This window comes from Calonectris borealis, chromosome W (assembly GCF_964195595.1).
Source record: "Calonectris borealis chromosome W, bCalBor7.hap1.2, whole genome shotgun sequence".
Taxonomy (NCBI): Eukaryota; Metazoa; Chordata; class Aves; order Procellariiformes; family Procellariidae; genus Calonectris; species Calonectris borealis.
The window spans coordinates 10,356,124-10,378,594 of record NC_134351.1 but is presented as its reverse complement, the minus strand read 5'-3'; the positions used below and the strand labels follow the sequence as shown (position 1 = coordinate 10,378,594).

Genomic DNA, 22,471 nt, shown 5'->3' with positions numbered 1-22,471 from the left:
GTCCAACCTGACCTTGAGTGTTTCCAGGGATGGGGCATCTACCAGCTCTCTGGGCAACCTGTGCCAGTGTTTCAGCACCCTCATGGTACAAAACGTCTTCCTTCTCCCTGGTCTGAATCTAGCCTCTTTTAGTTGAAAACCATTCGCCCCTGTCCTGCCGTAAGAGGCCCCCACTAAAAAGTCTGTGCCCATCTTTCTTATGAGCCCCCTTGGGGTACGGAAAGGCCGCCATAAGGTGTCCCCGGAGCCTTCTCTTCTCCAGGGTGAAGAAGCCCAACTGTCTGGGCCTTTTGTGGTAGGAGAGGCGTTCCAGCCCTCTGATGGTGTTTGTGGCCCTCGTCTGGACCCGCTCCAAGAGGTGCGTGTGGTCCTTGTGCTGAGGACTGCGGAGCTGCTCCTGAGTCGGTGTAAAGCGGGCTGGCAGGTGGGAAATGTTGGGGAGACAAGGGCCGGAGAGGAGATTCCGATGGCGATGGCTAAACCCTGTCAGGTTTTCCAAAGAGGTTGAGGCAAGCGTCTCCTTGGGGAGGTGCCAAAGGGAAGAGCGGGCACGGGATGTGGGGAGCCCCGTTTGGAGCGGGGCTTGGCGTAGGTGTTGAGTGGAGGTGGCTTCCCTCCACCCCAAAGGCTCGTTGCTGTGCTTCTGAGACGAGAGGCAGTGGCAAGGGTTTTGCAAGAGGTCTTTATTTCCTGTGGAATAAATAGGTGAATAAATAGATAAAGGCCATTGTCAAAATAAATAAATAAAGTTCTTGAACTAGAGGAGCAGTGGGTGGAGGCTGAGGGTGCAGGGCCGTTCTTGCAGCGGGTCTTGGCGTGGGGGAGGACAGAGGCGGGGATGGGGCGGTGGTCCCGAGGTGGTGGTGGTGGCGGGTGGGGCCGTGCGGGTTGGTGGGGGTCGTCGGGCTAATTGCGCATGGTGCGGGTGAGGTTGTGGAGGTGTTGGAAGCAGAGGCGAGCTTCGAGGCGGACGTGGTCCCAGGCGCAGGCGGTGTGGTTGTGGGCGTGGAGGAAGTCCTGGAGGCGCCGGAAGTATTTGTTGACGTTGAGCAGCAGGTTGCGGGGCCCTTGGCCTTGGAAGAGCGTGCCGTTGGCCGGCAGGCACTGCTGGAGCTGCTGGATGTGGTGGTGGAGGTTGTTGAGGAGGTGGTGCCGTGCCTGGGCGTCCCAGTGTTGGGGGGTGCTCGGGCTGCTGAGGGTGGCGAAGAGGTGCTGGAGGATGCGGAGGGCGGCGGCGGCGGCTTGCTGTGGGTGGCTGGTGCGGAGGAGGGTGTCGGGGAAGGGGAAGGGTGCGTGCTGGTGGTGGCAGGGCTGTGGCGGGCTGGGCGCCATGGCGTGGAGGAGCTGGAGGCTGTCCCAGGGGAAGGTGGCGTCGCGGGGACGCAGGTGTTGGCAGGCGAGGGCGGTGGCGAGAGCCGTCAGGAGGAGCGGGAGCGCCGTGGCGCCGTGGCGCAGGCGGGGCTGTGGGGTTGCGGGCGCAGGCATGGTGGGGCGGTGGGCGCTGCGTGGGGGGTGGTGGGCAGGAGCCTGGTCAGGCCGGGTGGCGGTGCGGGTGGGCGCTGTGCTTGGGGTGCTGCCGGGTGGCCGGCTTTATGTGGTGCCGCAGCTTTCCCTTCCTCGCCTTCTGGTGGCAGCGAGTTTCCGCTGTGGTTTTCAGTTTTGGCTGGTGGCTGTGGTGGTCTTGGGGAAGTGCGTTGGTGGGGTGGCCGTGGTTGGGGAGGGTGGCTGTGGCGGTGGAGCGGGGGATGCGAAAGCGCTGGGGCAGAGCCCTTGGGGGCAGCTGTGCCGGGGAGGGGCGTTAGGGTTTCCCTGTTGCCTGCAGGGCGAGCTGTGGTGCCTCTTTTCTGCAGCTGAAGTTTCCCCTGGTGCCCCGGTGTCTTTTCCGTCTGGCATGCCCTGGTGTTGGTCGTGGTCTGTTTTCCTTTCGCTTTTGGCTCGCCTCTCTTTTCCTGTTAGCTGGTCTTCTGTTTTCGTGTTGGGAAGGGTGGTGAAGTGATGTCACTTGGCAGGGCCTGGGGAGCCCCCTCCTGGAGCGAGGGCCTGGGGGTGGCGGCGGCTGGCGAGGAGGTGGCTCTGGGTGTAGGCACTTGAGCGTTGGACGTGCTCCTGGACGGAGCAGCCCCAGCTCCCGTGTTTGAAGCGGAGGAGAATGGGGAGGCAAGGCAGGAGGAAGGGCTCGCGGGAAGAGGAAGAGGAAAAAGGGAAGGGTTTTGCTGCTGCTGGTGCGGCTGCGTTGGGTCCCTGGCTGCGGTCCGCTGCGTGTGGCCCTGTAGCCGGGGTCTTGTTGTGTCGTCTGTGGCTGCTTGGCCGCGGTGGCTGGAGGGCAAAGAAGAAGGTGTCCCCGGCAAGCGAAGGGTCTTGCGTTTGGGATGGCCTGAGCCCCTGCGCCCCTAGAGGAGGGGTGTGCGAGGGTCCTCTGGAGGTGGAGCTGAGCCAGAGATCTCATTGTAGAGCTCTAGTGGGAGGAGGAGGTGGAGGTTGCACTGGCTGAGGTTTTCCGGTGCCTTCCAAGAGCGAGGAGCATGTTGGGCTGGTGTGAGAGACGCTGGCACGTGTTTTCTCAGAGCTTTTGGGGCAGGGGAACCGCGTGTGTGGTGGTGGTGGCAGGGCGGTGGCGGGCTGGAGGCCTGGTCTTGTGAGGCAACGTTGGTGTTGGGGGGAGTGCTGTGCTTGGGGTGCTGGCACGTGCACGATGATTTGGCGTACCTAGGTGCCGTCCCTGCAGGCGGTAGGCTGCTGTTGGAGGTCCGTGGCCGGACCTTGTCCGTGTTGCCCTAGAGTAGTTGGTGCCGCGAGGCGTTTTCAAGCAGCGCCAGGGGAGATTTGTCGTGAAAAAAGCCTGAAGTGGCAAGAGTAGCGGAAGCGGGCCTAATCAGAGCGATCTCTGCCGTGCCTCTCCTTCATAGGATGATGGAATGGTTTGGGTTGGGAGGGACCCTCAAAGGTCGTCTGGTGCACCCCCCAGCAATGAGCAGGGCCGCCTTCAACTAGCTCAGGTGGCTGAGAGCCCCGTCCAACCTGACCTTGAGTGTTTCCAGGGATGGGGCATCTACCAGCTCTCTGGGCAACCTGTGCCAGTGTTTCAGCACCCTCATGGTAAAAAACGTCTTCCTTCTCCCTGCTCTGAATCTAGCCTCTTTCAGTTGAAAACCATTCCCCCTTGTCCTGCCGCAAGAGGCCCCCACTAAAAAGTCTGTGCCCATCTTTCTTATGAGCCCCCTTGGGGTACGGAAAGGCCGCCATAAGGTGTCCCCGGAGCCTTCTCTTCTCCAGGGTGAAGAAGCCCAACTGTCTGGGCCTTTTGTGGTAGGAGAGGCGTTCCAGCCCTCTGATGGTGTTTGTGGCCCTCGTCTGGACCCGCTCCAAGAGGTGCGTGTGGTCCTTGTGCTGAGGACTGCGGAGCTGCTCCTGAGTCGGTGTAAAGCGGGCTGGCAGGTGGGAAATGTTGGGGAGACAAGGGCCGGAGAGGGGATTCCGATGGCGATGGCTAAACCCTGTCAGAGGTTTTCCAAAGAGATTGAGGCAAGCGCCTCCTTGGGGAGGTGCCAAAGGGAAGAGCGGGCGCGGGATGTGGGGAGCCCCGTTTGGAGCGGGGCTTGGCGTAGGTGTTGAGTGGAGGTGGCTTCCCCCCAGCCCAAAGGCTCGTTGCTGTGCTTCTGAGACGAGAGGCAGTGGCAAGGGTTTTGCAAGAGGTCTTTATTTCCTGTGGAATAAATAGGTGAATAAATAGATAAAGGCCATTGTCAAAATAAATAAATAAAGTTCTTGAACTAGAGGAGCAGTGAGTGGAGGCTGAGGGTGCAGGGCCGTTCTTGCAGCGGGTCTTGGCGTGGGGGAGGACAGAGGCGGGGATGGGGCGGTGGTCCCGAGGTGGTGGTGGGGGCGGGTGGGGCCGTGCGGGTTGGTGGGGGTCGTCGGGCTAATTGCGCATGGTGCGGGTGAGGTTGTGGAGGTGTTGGAAGCAGAGGCGAGCTTCGAGGCGGACGTGGTCCCAGGCGCAGGCGGTGTGGTTGTGGGCGTGGAGGAAGTCCTGGAGGCGCCGGAAGTATTTGTTGATGTTGAGCAGCAGGTTGCGGGGCCCTTGGCCTTGGAAGAGCGTGCCGTTGGCCGGCAGGCACTGCTGGAGCTGCTGGATGTGGTGGTGGAGGTTGCTGAGGAGGTGGTGCCGTGCCTGGGCGTCCCAGTGTTGGGGGGTGCTCGGGCTGCTGAGGGTGGCGAAGAGGTGCTGGAGGATGCGGAGGGCGGCGGCGGCGGCTTGCTGTGGGTGGCTGGTGCGGAGGAGGGTGTCGGGGAAGGGGAAGGGCGCGTGCTGGTGGTGGCAGGGCTGTGGCGGGCTGGGCGCCATGGCGTGGAGGAGCTGGAGGCTGTCCCAGGGGAAGGTGGCGTCGCGGGGACGCAGGTGTTGGCAGGCGAGGGCGGTGGCGAGAGCCGTCAGGAGGAGCGGGAGCGCCGTGGCGCCGTGGCGCAGGCGGGGCTGTGGGGTTGCGGGCGCAGGCATGGTGGGGCGGTGGGCGCTGCGTGGGGGGTGGTGGGCAGGAGCCTGGTCAGGCCGGGTGGCGGTGCGGGTGGGCGCTGTGCTTGGGGTGCTGCCGGGTGGCCGGCTTTATGTGGTGCCGCAGCTTTCCCTTCCTCGCCTTCTGGTGGCAGCGAGTTTCCGCTGTGGTTTTCAGTTTTGGCTGGTGGCTGTGGTGGTCTTGGGGAAGTGCGTTGGTGGGGTGGCCGTGGTTGGGGAGGGTGGCTGTGCGGGGGGAGGTTGGCTGTGGCGGTGGAGCGGGGGATGCGAAAGCGCTGGGGCAGAGCCCTTGGGGGCAGCTGTGCCGGGGAGGGGCGTTAGGGTTTCCCTGTTGCCTGCAGGGCGAGCTGTGGTGCCTCTTTTCTGCAGCTGAAGTTTCCCCTGGTGCCCCGGTGTCTTTTCCGTCTGGCATGCCCTGGTGTTGGTCGTGGTCTGTTTTCCTTTCGCTTTTGGCTCGCCTCTCTTTTCCTGTTAGCTGGTCTTCTGTTTTCGTGTTGGGAAGGGTGGTGAAGTGATGTCACTTGGCAGGGCCTGGGGAGCCCCCTCCTGGAGCGAGGGCCTGGGGGTGGCGGCGGCTGGCGAGGAGGTGGCTCTGGGTGTAGGCACTTGAGCGTTGGACGTGCTCCTGGACGGAGCAGCCCCAGCTCCCGTGTTTGACGCGGATGAGAATGGGGAGGAAAGGCAGGAGGAAGGGCTCGCGGGAAGAGGAAGAGGAAAAAGGGAAGGGTTTTGCTGCTGCTGGTGCGGCTGCGTTGGGTCCCTGGCTGCGGTCCGCTGCGTGTGGCCCTGTAGCCGGGGTCTTGTTGTGTCGTCTGTGGCTGCTTGCCCGCGGTGGCTGGAGGGCAAAGAAGAAGGTGTCCCCGACAAGCGAAGGGTCTTGCGTTTGGGATGGCCTGCGCCCCTAGAGGAGGGGTGTGCGAGGGTCCTCTGGAGGTGGAGCTGAGCCAGGGATCTCATTGTAGAGCTCTAGTGGGAGGAGGAGGTGGAGGTTGCACTGGCTGAGGTTTTCCGGTGCCTTCCAAGAGCGAGGAGCATGTTGGGCTTGTGTGAGAGACGCTGGCACGTGTTTTCTCAGAGCTTTTGGGGCAGGGGAACCGCGTGTGTGGTGGTGGTGGCAGGGCGGTGGCGGGCTGGAGGCCTGGTCTTGTGAGGCAACGTTGGTGTTGGGGGGAGTGCTGTGCTTGGGGTGCTGGCACGTGCACGATGATTTGGCGTACCTAGGTGCCGTCCCTGCAGGCGGCAGGCTGCTGTTGGAGGTCCGTGGCCGGACCTTGTCCGTGTTGCCCTAGAGTAGTTGGTGCCGCGAGGCGTTTTCAAGCAGCGCCAGGGGAGATTTGTCGTGAAAAAAGCCTGAAGTGGCAAGAGTAGCGGAAGCGGGCCTGATCAGAGCGATCTCTGCCGTGCCTCTCCTTCATAGGATGATGGAATGGTTTGGGTTGGGAGGGACCCTCAAAGGTCATCTGGTGCACCCCCCAGCAACGAGCAGGGCCGCCTTCAACTAGCTCAGGTGGCTGAGAGCCCCGTCCAACCTGACCTTGAGTGTTTCCAGGGATGGGGCATCTACCAGCTCTCTGGGCAACCTGTGCCAGTGTTTCAGCACCCTCATGGTAAAAAACGTCTTCCTTCTCCCTGGTCTGAATCTAGCCTCTTTTAGTTGAAAACCATTCCCCCTTGTCCTGCCGCAAGAGGCCCCCACTAAAAAGTCTGTGCCCATGTTTCTTATGAGCCCCCTTGGGGTACGGAAAGGCCGCCATAAGGTGTCCCCGGAGCCTTCTCTTCTCCAGGGTGAAGAAGCCCAACTGTCTGGGCCTTTTGTGGTAGGAGAGGCGTTCCAGCCCTCTGATGGTGTTTGTGGCCCTCGTCTGGACCCGCTCCAAGAGGTGCGTGTGGTCCTTGTGCTGAGGACTGCGGAGCTGCTCCTGAGTCGGTGTAAAGCGGGCTGGCAGGTGGGAAATGTTGGGGAGACAAGGGCCGGAGAGGAGATTCCGATGGCGATGGCTAAACCCTGTCAGAGGTTTTCCAAAGAGGTTGAGGCAAGCGCCTCCTTGGGGAGGTGCCAAAGGGAAGAGCGGGCACGGGATGTGGGGAGCCCCGTTTGGAGCGGGGCTTGGCGTAGGTGTTGAGTGGAGGTGGCTTCCCCCCAGCCCGAAGGCTCGTTGCTGTGCTTCTGAGACGAGAGGCAGTGGCAAGGGTTTTGCAAGAGGTCTTTATTTCCTGTGGAATAAATAGGTGAATAAATAGATAAAGGCCATTGTCAAAATAAATAAATAAAGTTCTTGAACTAGAGGAGCAGTGAGTGGAGGCTGAGGGTGCAGGGCCGTTCTTGCAGCGGGTCTTGGCGTGGGGGAGGACAGAGGCGGGGGTGGGGCGGTGGTCCCGAGGTGGTGGTGGGGGCGGGTGGGGCCGTGCGGGTTGGTGGGGGTCGTCGGGCTAATTGCGCATGGTGCGGGTGAGGTTGTGGAGGTGTTGGAAGCAGAGGCGAGCTTCGAGGCGGACGTGGTCCCAGGCGCAGGCGGTGTGGTTGTGGGCGTGGAGGAAGTCCTGGAGGCGCCGGAAGTATTTGTTGACGTTGAGCAGCAGGTTGCGGGGCCCTTGGCCTTGGAAGAGCGTGCCGTTGGCCGGCAGGCACTGCTGGAGCTGCTGGATGTGGTGGTGGAGGTTGTTGAGGAGGTGGTGCCGTGCCTGGGCGTCCCAGTGTTGGGGGGTGCTCGGGCTGCTGAGGGTGGCGAAGAGGTGCTGGAGGATGCGGAGGGCGGTGGCGGCGGCTTGCTGTGGGTGGCTGGTGCGGAGGAGGGTGTCGGGGAAGGGGAAGGGCGCGTGCTGGTGGTGGCAGGGCTGTGGCGGGCTGGGCGCCATGGCGTGGAGGAGCTGGAGGCTGTCCCAGGGGAAGGTGGCGTCGCGGGGACGCAGGTGTTGGCAGGCGAGGGCGGTGGCGAGAGCCGTCAGGAGGAGCGGGAGCGCCGTGGCGCCGTGGCGCAGGCGGGGCTGTGGGGTTGCGGGCGCAGGCATGGTGGGGTGGTGGGCGCTGCGTGGGGGGTGGTGGGCAGGAGCCTGGTCAGGCCGGGTGGCGGTGCGGGTGGGCGCTGTGCTTGGGGTGCTGCCGGGTGGCCGGCTTTATGTGGTGCCGCAGCTTTCCCTTCCTCGCCTTCTGGTGGCAGCGAGTTTCCGCTGTGGTTTTCAGTTTTGGCTGGTGGCTGTGGTGGTCTTGGGGAAGTGCGTTGGTGGGGTGGCCGTTCTTGGGGAGGGCAGTGGTGGTACTTTACTGGTGAGGTTTTTGGGGGACATTGGCTCTAGTTTTTGAATGGGAGATGTGAAATCGGCAGTGGAGTGACACATGGGGTAGTTGTGGTGCTGATGTGTTTTTTTTGTGGTTTCTCCTTTCCCTCCCCGGCTTGCACTCACGCTTGTCTTGTTCCGCTAAATGTCCCTTGCTGCCCAAGTCTCTTTTCATTATGTAATGCTCCAGTATTGGTTGTGGGTTTTTTACTTTCGGTATGTTTGTCATCGTTTTTTTCGTATGAATATATCATTTCTTTTTAGCTTTTGGGAGGTTTGTAAAATGATGTATTCCTCAGGAATCTGAGGTGCTCTCTAAGTCGTCGTGGCTTTTGAGTAGGTGGCCCTGGGTCTGAGGACTTTTTCAATGAATGTTTATTGATGAAGCTTCTACAGTCTCTTTTCTTCCCTTGCCTTAGTCTGAACCTCATCATGGTGGTGGATAAGAAGTCTTTTCTAAGCTCTTACTTATTGAACAATGAAGGAGACACAGCTAGAAGTATTTTTATATAGGGTGATTTTTGGTTTTTTTGCCAGGTGTGGGATTTTTCATGACCACTGTCTCATTGTGCTGCGCGGAGGAAAGGTCCTCTACAAACAATTCCATTTTTCCAATTTCCAGTGTTTTCCTGGTGAAGTGCATGTGTCTTATGTTATGCTCTCATACTACTGGAACTTCTCAGTTTCTCTCTCTGTTTGTTTTTTTTTTATCGCCGTTCATGTATCAATTCTTTCCATTTTTAAAATTCTTTTTCAATGATCTGTTTTGCTCTGGAGGTCCCGAATGCAATCTGGTGCTGAGGGTAGGTGGTGTCAGAGGAGGCTGCTGATGGCTTTGTCCAATGATGCTTTTGGATATATCTCCAGGAGTGGACGTCCCACAACCTCCCTGATCTCTCTTTTGGTGTTTTATCACCTTCATGGTAAAGATAATAGTAATGTGTTTATTCTGTCATGTTTGAGTTCCCTGTGTTCCAGCTTCTGTCATTACCTGTCCTCTTCTGTTTTTATGTCTGAGGATTGCTTGCTTTCTCCAGCCACCTTGGAGAAGACACAGCCAATGATGTCCCCCCTGCCTGGCGTCACAGGGTATTCCTGGTTAGAAGGAACATCAGGAGGACTGTAGTACAGTCTGGAAGATGCATCTTGAGGGGTCCTGCTGTGTACCTGAATATATTTGGTCCCACTTGTTTTCTCGCTCTCCAGCTGCATGGGAAGTGCCCATTTGTGTTTGCACAGAGCAGTGTCCTTGCAGTGATGTGGTGGTGGAGGTGGTGTGACTGAGCATGGAGAACAACTCTTTGTCCCAGGCGGGAGGAGGCCAGAGCTGCTGAACTTTTGTGTTGTCTTGCTCGGGCTTACCTGGGGAGGGCAAAGCACCCGGTGCAGATATTTTTGGGGTGGTGGTTGGAGAGTGAAGGAGCAGCTGGTGCTGTGGTGCGTGGGCAGTTTCCTTCATGGGGAATGCTGTGCTGGTCTGTACTGGTTGGTTTGGACCATGTTGGGTGGTGGTGTTTGGGGGATGTATTTTTTTTGTTTGCTAAGGATATGTTGGGCTAAAGAAGGCCTAGGCCTATGTGCTCTATGTAGTGAGGGAGGTCCCCATGGCCACTGGTGTGTGAGCACAGGCAGGAGCGTCCTGGGCCAGTTGTGGTGGTTGTAGGAGAGCAATGAGCAGTCCTGGGCATCTCCTGTGTTTTTTGTGGTTTTTTCTGGTGTTTCTTGGATGGGGTTGGTAGCACTGGGATGCTTTTCCTTGTCCAAATCTCCGCAGGCCTTGGTGGGTGCCCTCCTTGCCTCTTCGAGGTGCACCTTGTCCATGCCACCCTGCTTGGTCCCAAGCAGTGCTGTGGCATTGCTGAATGGTTGTTTGTGATGGGGTGGTGGCTTGGAGGTGGCTTTCATGTCTTGGCAGTGGGAGAGGGTTGGGAAGGGAGAGGACGGGTGGTGGGACAGGAGGAGCACGCAGGGCAGGCATCATGTTGTCCGGGCAAGTGTATGCTCCGAGGGTCCCGCATTAGTGGGAGATGCCTGTGGACTTGAAGGACCATGGTGGGTCCCTGAGAGTGGCCTGCTGTCCGGAGCCTTCGACTGGGGCAGGAGGCATCAGTGGGATGGGCTACAGGAGCGAGGCTCATCCCTGCCTGCCTGCAGAGTCCCTGTCTTTGCCTGTCAAGTATATGCACGATGACCACCTCTTTTCTTTTTTCTTCTTTTTTGTTTTTGCAAAAAGTCTTTATTTCCAACAAGTGAATAAATAAATAAATATATAAATATGGAAATTATTGGCCAGCTAAATGAATAAATAAATCAATAAATAGTCGTTGGCGTCAGACTCCCGCAGTGTCCGCGGGGACCTTCCTCTCCATCAGGGGAGGTCGCAGTCTGGATGGGCCAGATAAACGCCGTGGGTAATAAATACCACCCCTCTCTCCATCACCTCGCGGCTGTCCATGAGTGTGCAGCACAGCAATTTCCTCCTCCTTCCTTTCCAGCGGTGCGGGTGTGCGGGCTGTACCGCAGCCTGGCGCTGGCCTTGCCGCGGTCATGCCCGTTTCCCTGTCGGTGCCGGCTCCTGGCTGGAAGAGGTGTGAGCAGGGCTGAGCAATCCCAGCCCGGGCTGCTCCTGCCTCTGCTCGGTCTGTGGCCGCCGGCGCTGTCTGGGGATCGGCGTTTGACGCGGGTGGGTCTGATGAAGGGCAGGAGCAGCTTGGCTGTTCATTCGCCGTATGAGTGTGTCCATGCGTTGGAAGCAGAGGCGAGCTTCGAGGCGGACGTGGTCCCAGGCGCAGGCGGTGTGGTTGTGGGTGTGGAGGAAGTCCTGGAGGCGCCGGAAGTATTTGTTGATGTTGAGCAGCAGGTTGCGGGGCCCTTGCCTTTTGAAGAGCATCCCGTTGGCTGGCGCACATTGCTCCAGGTCGTGTTCGTAATGGTGGAGGTTGTTGAGGAGGTGGTGCCGTGCCTGGGCGTCCCAGTGTTGGGGGGTGCTCGGGCTGCTGAGGGTGGCGAAGAGGTGCTGGAGGATGCGGAGGGCGGCGGCGGCGGCTTGCTGTGGGTGGCTGGTGCGGAGGAGGGTGTCGGGGAAGGGGAAGGGCGCGTGCTGGTGGTGGCAGGGCTGTGGCGGGCTGGGCGCCATGGCGTGGAGGAGCTGGAGGCTGTCCCAGGGGAAGGTGGCGTCGCGGGGACGCAGGTGTTGGCAGGCGAGGGCGGTGGCGAGAGCCGTCAGGAGGAGCGGGAGCGCCGTGGCGCCGTGGCGCAGGCGGGGCTGTGGGGTTGCGGGCGCAGGCATGGTGGGGCGGTGGGCGCTGCGTGGGGGGTGGTGGGCAGGAGCCTGGTCAGGCCGGGTGGCGGTGCGGGTGGGCGCTGTGCTTGGGGTGCTGCCGGGTGGCCGGCTTTATGTGGTGCCGCAGCTTTCCCTTCCTCGCCTTCTGGTGGCAGCGAGTTTCCGCTGTGGTTTTCAGTTTTGGCTGGTGGCTGTGGTGGTCTTGGGGAAGTGCGTTGGTGGGGTGGCCGTGGTTGGGGAGGGTGGCTGTGCGGGGGGAGGTTGGCTGTGGCGGTGGAGCGGGGGATGCGAAAGCGCTGGGGCAGAGCCCTTGGGGGCAGCTGTGCCGGGGAGGGGCGTTAGGGTTTCCCTGTTGCCTGCAGGGCGAGCTGTGGTGCCTCTTTTCTGCAGCTGAAGTTTCCCCTGGTGCCCCGGTGTCTTTTCCGTCTGGCATGCCCTGGTGTTGGTCGTGGTCTCTTTTCCTTTCGCTTTTGGCTCGCCTCTCTTTTCCTGTTAGCTGGTCTTCTGTTTTCGTGTTGGGAAGGGTGGTGAAGTGATGTCACTTGGCAGGGCCTGGGGAGCCCCCTCCTGGAGCGAGGGCCTGGGGGTGGCGACGGCTGGCGAGGAGGTGGCTCTGGGTGTAGGCACTTGAGCGTTGGACGTGCTCCTGGACGGAGCAGCCCCAGCTCCCGTGTTTGAAGCGGAGGAGAATGGGGAGGAAAGGCAGGAGGAAGGGCTCGCGGGAAGAGGAAGAGGAAAAAGGGAAGGGTTTTGCTGCTGCTGGTGCGGCTGCGTTGGGTCCCTGGCTGCGGTCCGCTGCGTGTGGCCCTGTAGCCGGGGTCTTGTTGTGTCGTCTGTGGCTGCTTGCCCGCGGTGGCTGGAGGGCAAAGAAGAAGGTGTCCCCGGCAAGCGAAGGGTCTTGCGTTTGGGATGGCCTGAGCCCCTGCGCCCCTAGAGGAGGGGTGTGCGAGGGTCCTCTGGAGGTGGAGCTGAGCCAGGGATCTCATTGTAGAGCTCTAGTGGGAGGAGGAGGTGGAGGTTGCACTGGCTGAGGTTTTCCGGTGCCTTCCAAGAGCGAGGAGCATGTTGGGCTTGTGTGAGAGACGCTGGCACGTGTTTTCTCAGAGCTTTTGGGGCAGGGGAACCGCGTGTGTGGTGGTGGTGGCAGGGCGGTGGCGGGCTGGAGGCCTGGTCTTGTGAGGCAACGTTGGTGTTGGGGGGAGTGCTGTGCTTGGGGTGCTGGCACGTGCACGATGATTTGGCGTACCTAGGTGCCGTCCCTGCAGGCGGCAGGCTGCTGTTGGAGGTCCGTGGCCGGACCTTGTCCGTGTTGCCCTAGAGTAGTTGGTGCCGCGAGGCGTTTTCAAGCAGCGCCAGGGGAGATTTGTCGTGAAAAAAGCCTGAAGTGGCAAGAGTAGCGGAAGCGGGCCTAATCAGAGCGATCTCTGCCGTGCCTCTCCTTCATAGGATGATGGAATGGTTTGGGTTGGGAGGGACCCTCAAAGGTCATCTGGTGCACCCCCCAGCAATGAGCAGGGCCGCCTTCAACTAGCTCAGGTGGCTGAGAGCCCCGTCCAACCTGACCTTGAGTGTTTCCAGGGATGGGGCATCTACCAGCTCTCTGGGCAACCTGTGCCAGTGTTTCAGCACCCTCATGGTAAAAAACGTCTTCCTTCTCCCCGGTCTGAATCTAGCCTCTTTCAGTTGAAAACCATTCCCCCTTGTCCTGCCGCAAGAGGCCCCCACTAAAAAGTCTGTGCCCATGTTTCTTATGAGCCCCCTTGGGGTACGGAAAGGCCGCCATAAGGTGTCCCCGGAGCCTTCTCTTCTCCAGGGTGAAGAAGCCCAACTGTCTGGGCCTTTTGTGGTAGGAGAGGCGTTCCAGCCCTCTGATGGTGTTTGTGGCCCTCGTCTGGACCCGCTCCAAGAGGTGCGTGTGGTCCTTGTGGTGAGGACTGCGGAGCTGCTCCTGAGTCGGTGTAAAGCGGGCTGGCAGGTGGGAAATGTTGGGGAGACAAGGGCCGGAAAGGAGATTCCGATGGCGATGGCTAAACCCTGTCAGAGGTTTTCCAAAGAGGTTGAGGCAAGCGCCTCCTTGGGGAGGTGCCACAGGGAAGAGCGGGCACGGGATGTGGGGAGCCCCGTTTGGAGCGGGGCTTGGCGTAGGTGTTGAGTGGAGGTGGCTTCCCCCCAGCCCAAAGGCTCGTTGCTGTGCTTCTGAGACGAGAGGCAGTGGCAAGGGTTTTGCAAGAGGTCTTTATTTCCTGTGGAATAAATAGGTGAATAAATAGATAAAGGCCATTGTCAAAATAAATAAATAAAGTTCTTGAACTGGAGGAGCAGTGAGTGGAGGCTGAGGGTGCAGGGCCGTTCTTGCAGCGGGTCTTGGCGTGGGGGAGGACAGAGGCGGGGATGGGGCGGTGGTCCCGAGGTGGTGGTGGGGGCGGGTGGGGCCGTGCGGGTTGGTGGGGGTCGTCGGGCTAATTGCGCATGGTGCGGGTGAGGTTGTGGAGGTGTTGGAAGCAGAGGCGAGCTTCGAGGCGGACGTGGTCCCAGGCGCAGGCGGTGTGGTTGTGGGCGTGGAGGAAGTCCTGGAGGCGCCGGAAGTATTTGTTGATGTTGAGCAGCAGGTTGCGGGGCCCTTGGCCTTGGAAGAGCGTGCCGTTGGCCGGCAGGCACTGCTGGAGCTGCTGGATGTGGTGGTGGAGGTTGTTGAGGAGGTGGTGCCGTGCCTGGGCGTCCCAGTGTTGGGGGGTGCTCGGGCTGCTGAGGGTGGCGAAGAGGTGCTGGAGGATGCGGAGGGCGGCGGCGGCGGCTTGCTGTGGGTGGCTGGTGCGGAGGAGGGTGTCGGGGAAGGGGAAGGGCGCGTGCTGGTGGTGGCAGGGCTGTGGCGGGCTGGGCGCCATGGCGTGGAGGAGCTGGAGGCTGTCCCAGGGGAAGGTGGCGTCGCGGGGACGCAGGTGTTGGCAGGCGAGGGCGGTGGCGAGAGCCGTCAGGAGGAGCGGGAGCGCCGTGGCGCCGTGGCGCAGGCGGGGCTGTGGGGTTGCGGGCGCAGGCATGGTGGGGCGGTGGGCGCTGCGTGGGGGGTGGTGGGCAGGAGCCTGGTCAGGCCGGGTGGCGGTGCGGGTGGGCGCTGTGCTTGGGGTGCTGCCGGGTGGCCGGCTTTATGTGGTGCCGCAGCTTTCCCTTCCTCGCCTTCTGGTGGCAGCGAGTTTCCGCTGTGGTTTTCAGTTTTGGCTGGTGGCTGTGGTGGTCTTGGGGAAGTGCGTTGGTGGGGTGGCCGTGGTTGGGGAGGGTGGCTGTGCGGGGGGAGGTTGGCTGTGGCGGTGGAGCGGGGGATGCGAAAGCGCTGGGGCAGAGCCCTTGGGGGCAGCTGTGCCGGGGAGGGGCGTTAGGGTTTCCCTGTTGCCTGCAGGGCGAGCTGTGGTGCCTCTTTTCTGCAGCTGAAGTTTCCCCTGGTGCCCCGGTGTCTTTTCCGTCTGGCATGCCCTGGTGTTGGTCGTGGTCTCTTTTCCTTTCGCTTTTGGCTCGCCTCTCTTTTCCTGTTAGCTGGTCTTCTGTTTTCGTGTTGGGAAGGGTGGTGAAGTGATGTCACTTGGCAGGGCCTGGGGAGCCCCCTCCTGGAGCGAGGGCCTGGGGGTGGCGACGGCTGGCGAGGAGGTGGCTCTGGGTGTAGGCACTTGAGCGTTGGACGTGCTCCTGGACGGAGCAGCCCCAGCTCCCGTGTTTGAAGCGGAGGAGAATGGGGAGGAAAGGCAGGAGGAAGGGCTCGCGGGAAGAGGAAGAGGAAAAAGGGAAGGGTTTTGCTGCTGCTGGTGCGGCTGCGTTGGGTCCCTGGCTGCGGTCCACTGCGTGTGGCCCTGTAGCCGGGGTCTTGTTGTGTCGTCTGTGGCTGCTTGCCCGCGGTGGCTGGAGGGCAAAGAAGAAGGTGTCCCCGGCAAGCGAAGGGTCTTGCGTTTGGGATGGCCTGAGCCCCTGCGCCCCTAGAGGAGGGGTGTGCGAGGGTCCTCTGGAGGTGGAGCTGAGCCAGGGATCTCATTGTAGAGCTCTAGTGGGAGGAGGAGGTGGAGGTTGCACTGGCTGAGGTTTTCCGGTGCCTTCCAAGAGCGAGGAGCATGTTGGGCTTGTGTGAGAGACGCTGGCACGTGTTTTCTCAGAGCTTTTGGGGCAGGGGAACCGCGTGTGTGGTGGTGGTGGCAGGGCGGTGGCGGGCTGGAGGCCTGGTCTTGTGAGGCAACGTTGGTGTTGGGGGGAGTGCTGTGCTTGGGGTGCTGGCACGTGCACGATGATTTGGCGTACCTAGGTGCCGTCCCTGCAGGCGGCAGGCTGCTGTTGGAGGTCCGTGGCCGGACCTTGTCCGTGTTGCCCTAGAGTAGTTGGTGCCGCGAGGCGTTTTCAAGCAGCGCCAGGGGAGATTTGTCGTGAAAAAAGCCTGAAGTGGCAAGAGTAGCGGAAGCGGGCCTAATCAGAGCGATCTCTGCCGTGCCTCTCCTTCATAGGATGATGGAATGGTTTGGGTTGGGAGGGACCCTCAAAGGTCATCTGGTGCACCCCCCAGCAATGAGCAGGGCCGCCTTCAACTAGCTCAGGTGGCTGAGAGCCCCGTCCAACCTGACCTTGAGTGTTTCCAGGGATGGGGCATCTACCAGCTCTCTGGGCAACCTGTGCCAGTGTTTCAGCACCCTCATGGTAAAAAACGTCTTCCTTCTCCCCGGTCTGAATCTAGCCTCTTTCAGTTGAAAACCATTCCCCCTTGTCCTGCCGCAAGAGGCCCCCACTAAAAAGTCTGTGCCCATGTTTCTTATGAGCCCCCTTGGGGTACGGAAAGGCCGCCATAAGGTGTCCCCGGAGCCTTCTCTTCTCCAGGGTGAAGAAGCCCAACTGTCTGGGCCTTTTGTGGTAGGAGAGGCGTTCCAGCCCTCTGATGGTGTTTGTGGCCCTCGTCTGGACCCGCTCCAAGAGGTGCGTGTGGTCCTTGTGGTGAGGACTGCGGAGCTGCTCCTGAGTCGGTGTAAAGCGGGCTGGCAGGTGGGAAATGTTGGGGAGACAAGGGCCGGAAAGGAGATTCCGATGGCGATGGCTAAACCCTGTCAGAGGTTTTCCAAAGAGGTTGAGGCAAGCGCCTCCTTGGGGAGGTGCCACAGGGAAGAGCGGGCACGGGATGTGGGGAGCCCCGTTTGGAGCGGGGCTTGGCGTAGGTGTTGAGTGGAGGTGGCTTCCCCCCAGCCCAAAGGCTCGTTGCTGTGCTTCTGAGACGAGAGGCAGTGGCAAGGGTTTTGCAAGAGGTCTTTATTTCCTGTGGAATAAATAGGTGAATAAATAGATAAAGGCCATTGTCAAAATAAATAAATAAAGTTCTTGAACTGGAGGAGCAGTGAGTGGAGGCTGAGGGTGCAGGGCCGTTCTTGCAGCGGGTCTTGGCGTGGGGGAGGACAGAGGCGGGGATGGGGCGGTGGTCCCGAGGTGGTGGTGGGGGCGGGTGGGGCCGTGCGGGTTGGTGGGGGTCGTCGGGCTAATTGCGCATGGTGCGGGTGAGGTTGTGGAGGTGTTGGAAGCAGAGGCGAGCTTCGAGGCGGACGTGGTCCCAGGCGCAGGCGGTGTGGTTGTGGGCGTGGAGGAAGTCCTGGAGGCGCCGGAAGTATTTGTTGATGTTGAGCAGCAGGTTGCGGGGCCCTTGGCCTTGGAAGAGCGTGCCGTTGGCCGGCAGGCACTGCTGGAGCTGCTGGATGTGGTGGTGGAGGTTGTTGAGGAGGTGGTGCCGTGCCTGGGCGTCCCAGTGTTGGGGGGTGCTCGGGCTGCTGAGGGTGGCGAAGAGGTGCTGGAGGATGCGGAGGGCGGCGGCGGCGGCTTGCTGTGGGTGGCTGGTGCGGAGGAGGGTGTCGGGGAAGGGGAAGGGCGCGTGCTGGTGGTGGCAGGGCTGTGGCGGGCTGGGCGCCATGGCGTGGAGGAGCTGGAGGCTGTCCCAGGGGAAGGTGGCGTCGCGGGGACGCAGGTGTTGGCAGGCGAGGGCGGTGGCGAGAGCCGTCAGGAGGAGCGGGAGCGCCGTGGCGCCGTGGCGCAGGCGGGGCTGTGGGGTTGCGGGCGCAGGCATGGTGGGGCGGTGGGCGCTGCGTGGGGGGTGGTGGGCAGGAGCCTGGTCAGGCCGGGTGGCGGTGCGGGTGGGCGCTGTGCTTGGGGTGCTGCCGGGTGGCCGGCTTTATGTGGTGCCGCAGCTTTCCCTTCCTCGCCTTCTGGTGGCAGCGAGTTTCCGCTGTGGTTTTCAGTTTTGGCTGGTGGCTGTGGTGGTCTTGGGGAAGTGCGTTGGTGGGGTGGCCGTGGTTGGGGAGGGTGGCTGTGCGGGGGGAGGTTGGCTGTGGCGGTGGAGCGGGGGATGCGAAAGCGCTGGGGCAGAGCCCTTGGGGGCAGCTGTGCCGGGGAGGGGCGTTAGGGTTTCCCTGTTGCCTGCAGGGCGAGCTGTGGTGCCTCTTTTCTGCAGCTGAAGTTTCCCCTGGTGCCCCGGTGTCTTTTCCGTCTGGCATGCCCTGGTGTTGGTCGTGGTCTGTTTTCCTTTCGCTTTTGGCTCGCCTCTGTTTTCCTGTTAGCTGGTCTTCTGTTTTCGTGTTGGGAAGGGTGGTGAAGTGATGTCACTTGGCAGGGCCTGGGGAGCCCCCTCCTGGAGCGAGGGCCTGGGGGTGGCGACGGCTGGCGAGGAGGTGGCTCTGGGTGTAGGCACTTGAGCGTTGGACGTGCTCCTGGACGGAGCAGCCCCAGCTCCCGTGTTTGAAGCGGAGGAGAATGGGGAGGAAAGGCAGGAGGAAGGGCTCGCGGGAAGAGGAAGAGGAAAAAGGGAAGGGTTTTGCTGCTGCTGGTGCGGCTGCGTTGGGTCCCTGGCTGCGGTCCACTGCGTGTGGCCCTGTAGCCGGGGTCTTGTTGTGTCGTCTGTGGCTGCTTGCCCGCGGTGGCTGGAGGGCAAAGAAGAAGGTGTCCCCGGCAAGCGAAGGGTCTTGCGTTTGGGATGGCCTGAGCCCCTGCGCCCCTAGAGGAGGGGTGTGCGAGGGTCCTCTGGAGGTGGAGCTGAGCCAGGGATCTCATTGTAGAGCTCTAGTGGGAGGAGGAGGTGGAGGTTGCACTGGCTGAGGTTTTCCGGTGCCTTCCAAGAGCGAGGAGCATGTTGGGCTTGTGTGAGAGACGCTGGCACGTGTTTTCTCAGAGCTTTTGGGGCAGGGGAACCGCGTGTGTGGTGGTGGTGGCAGGGCGGTGGCGGGCTGGAGGCCTGGTCTTGTGAGGCAACGTTGGTGTTGGGGGGAGTGCTGTGCTTGGGGTGCTGGCACGTGCACGATGATTTGGCGTACCTAGGTGCCGTCCCTGCAGGTGGCAGGCTGCTGTTGGAGGTCCGTGGCCGGACCTTGTCCGTGTTGCCCTAGAGTAGTTGGTGCCGCGAGGCGTTTTCAAGCAGCGCCAGGGGAGATTTGTCGTGAAAAAAGCCTGAAGTGGCAAGAGTAGCGGAAGCGGGCCTAATCAGAGCGATCTCTGCCGTGCCTCTCCTTCATAGGATGATGGAATGGTTTGGGTTGGGAGGGACCCTCAAAGGTCATCTGGTGCACCCCCCAGCAATGAGCAGGGCCGCCTTCAACTAGCTCAGGTGGCTGAGAGCCCCGTCCAACCTGACCTTGAGTGTTTCCAGGGATGGGGCATCTACCAGCTCTCTGGGCAACCTGTGCCAGTGTTTCAGCACCCTCATGGTAAAAAACGTCTTCCTTCTCCCCGGTCTGAATCTAGCCTCTTTCAGTTGAAAACCATTCCCCCTTGTCCTGCCGCAAGAGGCCCCCACTAAAAAGTCTGTGCCCATGTTTCTTATGAGCCCCCTTGGGGTACGGAAAGGCCGCCATAAGGTGTCCCCGGAGCCTTCTCTTCTCCAGGGTGAAGAAGCCCAACTGTCTGGGCCTTTTGTGGTAGGAGAGGCGTTCCAGCCCTCTGATGGTGTTTGTGGCCCTCGTCTGGACCCGCTCCAAGAGGTGCGTGTGGTCCTTGTGGTGAGGACTGCGGAGCTGCTCCTGAGTCGGTGTAAAGCGGGCTGGCAGGTGGGAAATGTTGGGGAGACAAGGGCCGGAAAGGAGATTCCGATGGCGATGGCTAAACCCTGTCAGAGGTTTTCCAAAGAGGTTGAGGCAAGCGCCTCCTTGGGGAGGTGCCACAGGGAAGAGCGGGCACGGGATGTGGGGAGCCCCGTTTGGAGCGGGGCTTGGCGTAGGTGTTGAGTGGAGGTGGCTTCCCCCCAGCCCAAAGGCTCGTTGCTGTGCTTCTGAGACGAGAGGCAGTGGCAAGGGTTTTGCAAGAGGTCTTTATTTCCTGTGGAATAAATAGGTGAATAAATAGATAAAGGCCATTGTCAAAATAAATAAATAAAGTTCTTGAACTGGAGGAGCAGTGAGTGGAGGCTGAGGGTGCAGGGCCGTTCTTGCAGCGGGTCTTGGCGTGGGGGAGGACAGAGGCGGGGATGGGGCGGTGGTCCCGAGGTGGTGGTGGGGGCGGGTGGGGCCGTGCGGGTTGGTGGGGGTCGTCGGGCTAATTGCGCATGGTGCGGGTGAGGTTGTGGAGGTGTTGGAAGCAGAGGCGAGCTTCGAGGCGGACGTGGTCCCAGGCGCAGGCGGTGTGGTTGTGGGCGTGGAGGAAGTCCTGGAGGCGCCGGAAGTATTTGTTGATGTTGAGCAGCAGGTTGCGGGGCCCTTGGCCTTGGAAGAGCGTGCCGTTGGCCGGCAGGCACTGCTGGAGCTGCTGGATGTGGTGGTGGAGGTTGTTGAGGAGGTGGTGCCGTGCCTGGGCGTCCCAGTGTTGGGGGGTGCTCGGGCTGCTGAGGGTGGCGAAGAGGTGCTGGAGGATGCGGAGGGCGGCGGCGGCGGCTTGCTGTGGGTGGCTGGTGCGGAGGAGGGTGTCGGGGAAGGGGAAGGGCGCGTGCTGGTGGTGGCAGGGCTGTGGCGGGCTGGGCGCCATGGCGTGGAGGAGCTGGAGGCTGTCCCAGGGGAAGGTGGCGTCGCGGGGACGCAGGTGTTGGCAGGCGAGGGCGGTGGCGAGAGCCGTCAGGAGGAGCGGGAGCGCCGTGGCGCCGTGGCGCAGGCGGGGCTGTGGGGTTGCGGGCGCAGGCATGGTGGGGCGGTGGGCGCTGCGTGGGGGGTGGTGGGCAGGAGCCTGGTCAGGCCGGGTGGCGGTGCGGGTGGGCGCTGTGCTTGGGGTGCTGCCGGGTGGCCGGCTTTATGTGGTGCCGCAGCTTTCCCTTCCTCGCCTTCTGGTGGCAGCGAGTTTCCGCTGTGGTTTTCAGTTTTGGCTGGTGGCTGTGGTGGTCTTGGGGAAGTGCGTTGGTGGGGTGGCCGTGGTTGGGGAGGGTGGCTGTGGCGGTGGAGCGGGGGATGCGAAAGCGCTGGGGCAGAGCCCTTGGGGGCAGCTGTGCCGGGGAGGGGCGTTAGGGTTTCCCTGTTGCCTGCAGGGCGAGCTGTGGTGCCTCTTTTCTGCAGCTGAAGTTTCCCCTGGTGCCCCGGTGTCTTTTCCGTCTGGCATGCCCTGGTGTTGGTCGTGGCCTGTTTTCCTTTCGCTTTTGGCTCGCCTCTCTTTTCCTGTTAGCTGGTCTTCTGTTTTCGTGTTGGGAAGGGTGGTGAAGTGATGTCACTTGGCAGGGCCTGGGGAGCCCCCTCCTGGAGCGAGGGCCTGGGGGTGGCGGCGGCTGGCGAGGAGGTGGCTCTGGGTGTAGGCACTTGAGCGTTGGACGTGCTCCTGGACGGAGCAGCCCCAGCTCCCGTGTTTGAAGCGGAGGAGAATGGGGAGGCAAGGCAGGAGGAAGGGCTCGCGGGAAGAGGAAGAGGAAAAAGGGAAGGGTTTTGCTGCTGCTGGTGCGGCTGCGTTGGGTCCCTGGCTGCGGTCCGCTGCGCATGGCCCTGTAGCCGGGGTCTTGTTGTGTCGTCTGTGGCTGCTTGCCCGCGGTGGCTGGAGGGCAAAGAAGAAGGTGTCCCCGACAAGCGAAGGGTCTTGCGTTTGGGATGGCCTGAGCCCCTGCGCCCCTAGAGGAGGGGTGTGCGAGGGTCCTCTGGAGGTGGAGCTGAGCCAGGGATCTCATTGTAGAGCTCTAGTGGGAGGAGGAGGTGGAGGTTGCACTGGCTGAGGTTTTCCGGTGCCTTCCAAGAGCGAGGAGCATGTTGGGCTGGTGTGAGAGACGCTGGCACGTGTTTTCTCAGAGCTTTTGGGGCAGGGGAACCGCGTGTGTGGTGGTGGTGGCAGGGCGGTGGCGGGCTGGAGGCCTGGTCTTGTGAGGCAACGTTGGTGTTGGGGGGAGTGCTGTGCTTGGGGTGCTGGCACGTGCACGATGATTTGGCGTACCTAGGTGCCGTCCCTGCAGGCGGTAGGCTGCTGTTGGAGGTCCGTGGCCGGACCTTGTCCGTGTTGCCCTAGAGTAGTTGGTGCCGCGAGGCGTTTTCAAGCAGCGCCAGGGGAGATTTGTCGTGAAAAAAGCCTGAAGTGGCAAGAGTAGCGGAAGCGGGCCTGATCAGAGCGATCTCTGCCGTGCCTCTCCTTCATAGGATGATGGAATGGTTTGGGTTGGGAGGGACCCTCAAAGGTCATCTGGTGCACCCCCCAGCAATGAGCAGGGCCGCCTTCAACTAGCTCAGGTGGCTGAGAGCCCCGTCCAACCTGACCTTGAGTGTTTCCAGGGATGGGGCATCTACCAGCTCTCTGGGCAACCTGTGCCAGTGTTTCAGCACCCTCATGGTAAAAAACGTCTTCCTTCTCCCCGGTCTGAATCTAGCCTCTTTCAGTTGAAAACCATTCCCCCTTGTCCTGCCGCAAGAGGCCCCCACTAAAAAGTCTGTGCCCATGTTTCTTATGAGCCCCCTTGGGGTACGGAAAGGCCGCCATAAGGTGTCCCCGGAGCCTTCTCTTCTCCAGGGTGAAGAAGCCCAACTGTCTGGGCCTTTTGTGGTAGGAGAGGCGTTCCAGCCCTCTGATGGTGTTTGTGGCCCTCGTCTGGACCCGCTCCAAGAGGTGCGTGTGGTCCTTGTGCTGAGGACTGCGGAGCTGCTCCTGAGTCGGTGTAAAGCGGGCTGGCAGGTGGGAAATGTTGGGGAGACAAGGGCCGGAGAGGAGATTCCGATGGCGATGGCTAAACCCTGTCAGAGGTTTTCCAAAGAGGTTGAGGCAAGCGCCTCCCTGGGGAGGTGCCACAGGGAAGAGCGGGCACGGGATGTGGGGAGCCCCGTTTGGAGCGGGGCTTGGCGTAGGTGTTGAGTGGAGGTGGCTTCCCCCCAGCCCAAAGGCTCGTTGCTGTGCTTCTGAGACGAGAGGCAGTGGCAAGGGTTTTGCAAGAGGTCTTTATTTCCTGTGGAATAAATAGGTGAATAAATAGTTAAAGGCCATTGTCAAAATAAATAAATAAAGTTCTTGAACTGGAGGAGCAG

General features: G+C 61.3%; 8 protein-coding genes across 33 annotated transcripts in view; 1 reads left to right on the top strand and 7 right to left on the bottom strand.

Annotated features, from left to right (window-relative positions):
• LOC142074711 (ubiquitin-associated protein 2-like) overlaps nt 1–22,471 on the top strand; it is a 181,320-nt gene that overhangs the window by 90,165 nt on the left and 68,684 nt on the right. The window lies entirely within an intron of this gene.
• On the bottom strand, nt 907–1,485 carry LOC142074909 (interferon-like). Its single transcript, XM_075135877.1, has one exon. It carries the CDS (start codon nt 1,483–1,485, stop codon nt 907–909), a length of 579 nt encoding a protein of 192 aa, XP_074991978.1.
• On the bottom strand, nt 3,920–4,498 carry LOC142074936 (interferon-like). The gene has a single exon (XM_075135952.1). It carries the CDS (start codon nt 4,496–4,498, stop codon nt 3,920–3,922), a length of 579 nt encoding a protein of 192 aa, XP_074992053.1.
• Nucleotides 6,886–7,522, bottom strand: LOC142074659 (interferon-like). Its single transcript, XM_075135418.1, has one exon. The coding sequence runs from the start codon at nt 7,520–7,522 to the stop codon at nt 6,944–6,946; it is 579 nt and encodes a 192-aa protein (XP_074991519.1). The 3' UTR covers nt 6,886–6,943.
• LOC142074935 (interferon-like) lies at nt 10,335–11,078 on the bottom strand. The gene has a single exon (XM_075135951.1). It carries the CDS (start codon nt 11,076–11,078, stop codon nt 10,335–10,337), a length of 744 nt encoding a protein of 247 aa, XP_074992052.1.
• LOC142074774 (interferon-like) lies at nt 13,424–14,110 on the bottom strand. Its single transcript, XM_075135641.1, has one exon. It carries the CDS (start codon nt 14,108–14,110, stop codon nt 13,532–13,534), a length of 579 nt encoding a protein of 192 aa, XP_074991742.1. The 3' UTR covers nt 13,424–13,531.
• On the bottom strand, nt 16,456–17,142 carry LOC142074763 (interferon-like). The gene has a single exon (XM_075135633.1). It carries the CDS (start codon nt 17,140–17,142, stop codon nt 16,564–16,566), a length of 579 nt encoding a protein of 192 aa, XP_074991734.1. The 3' UTR covers nt 16,456–16,563.
• On the bottom strand, nt 19,488–20,174 carry LOC142074762 (interferon-like). Its single transcript, XM_075135632.1, has one exon. It carries the CDS (start codon nt 20,172–20,174, stop codon nt 19,596–19,598), a length of 579 nt encoding a protein of 192 aa, XP_074991733.1. The 3' UTR covers nt 19,488–19,595.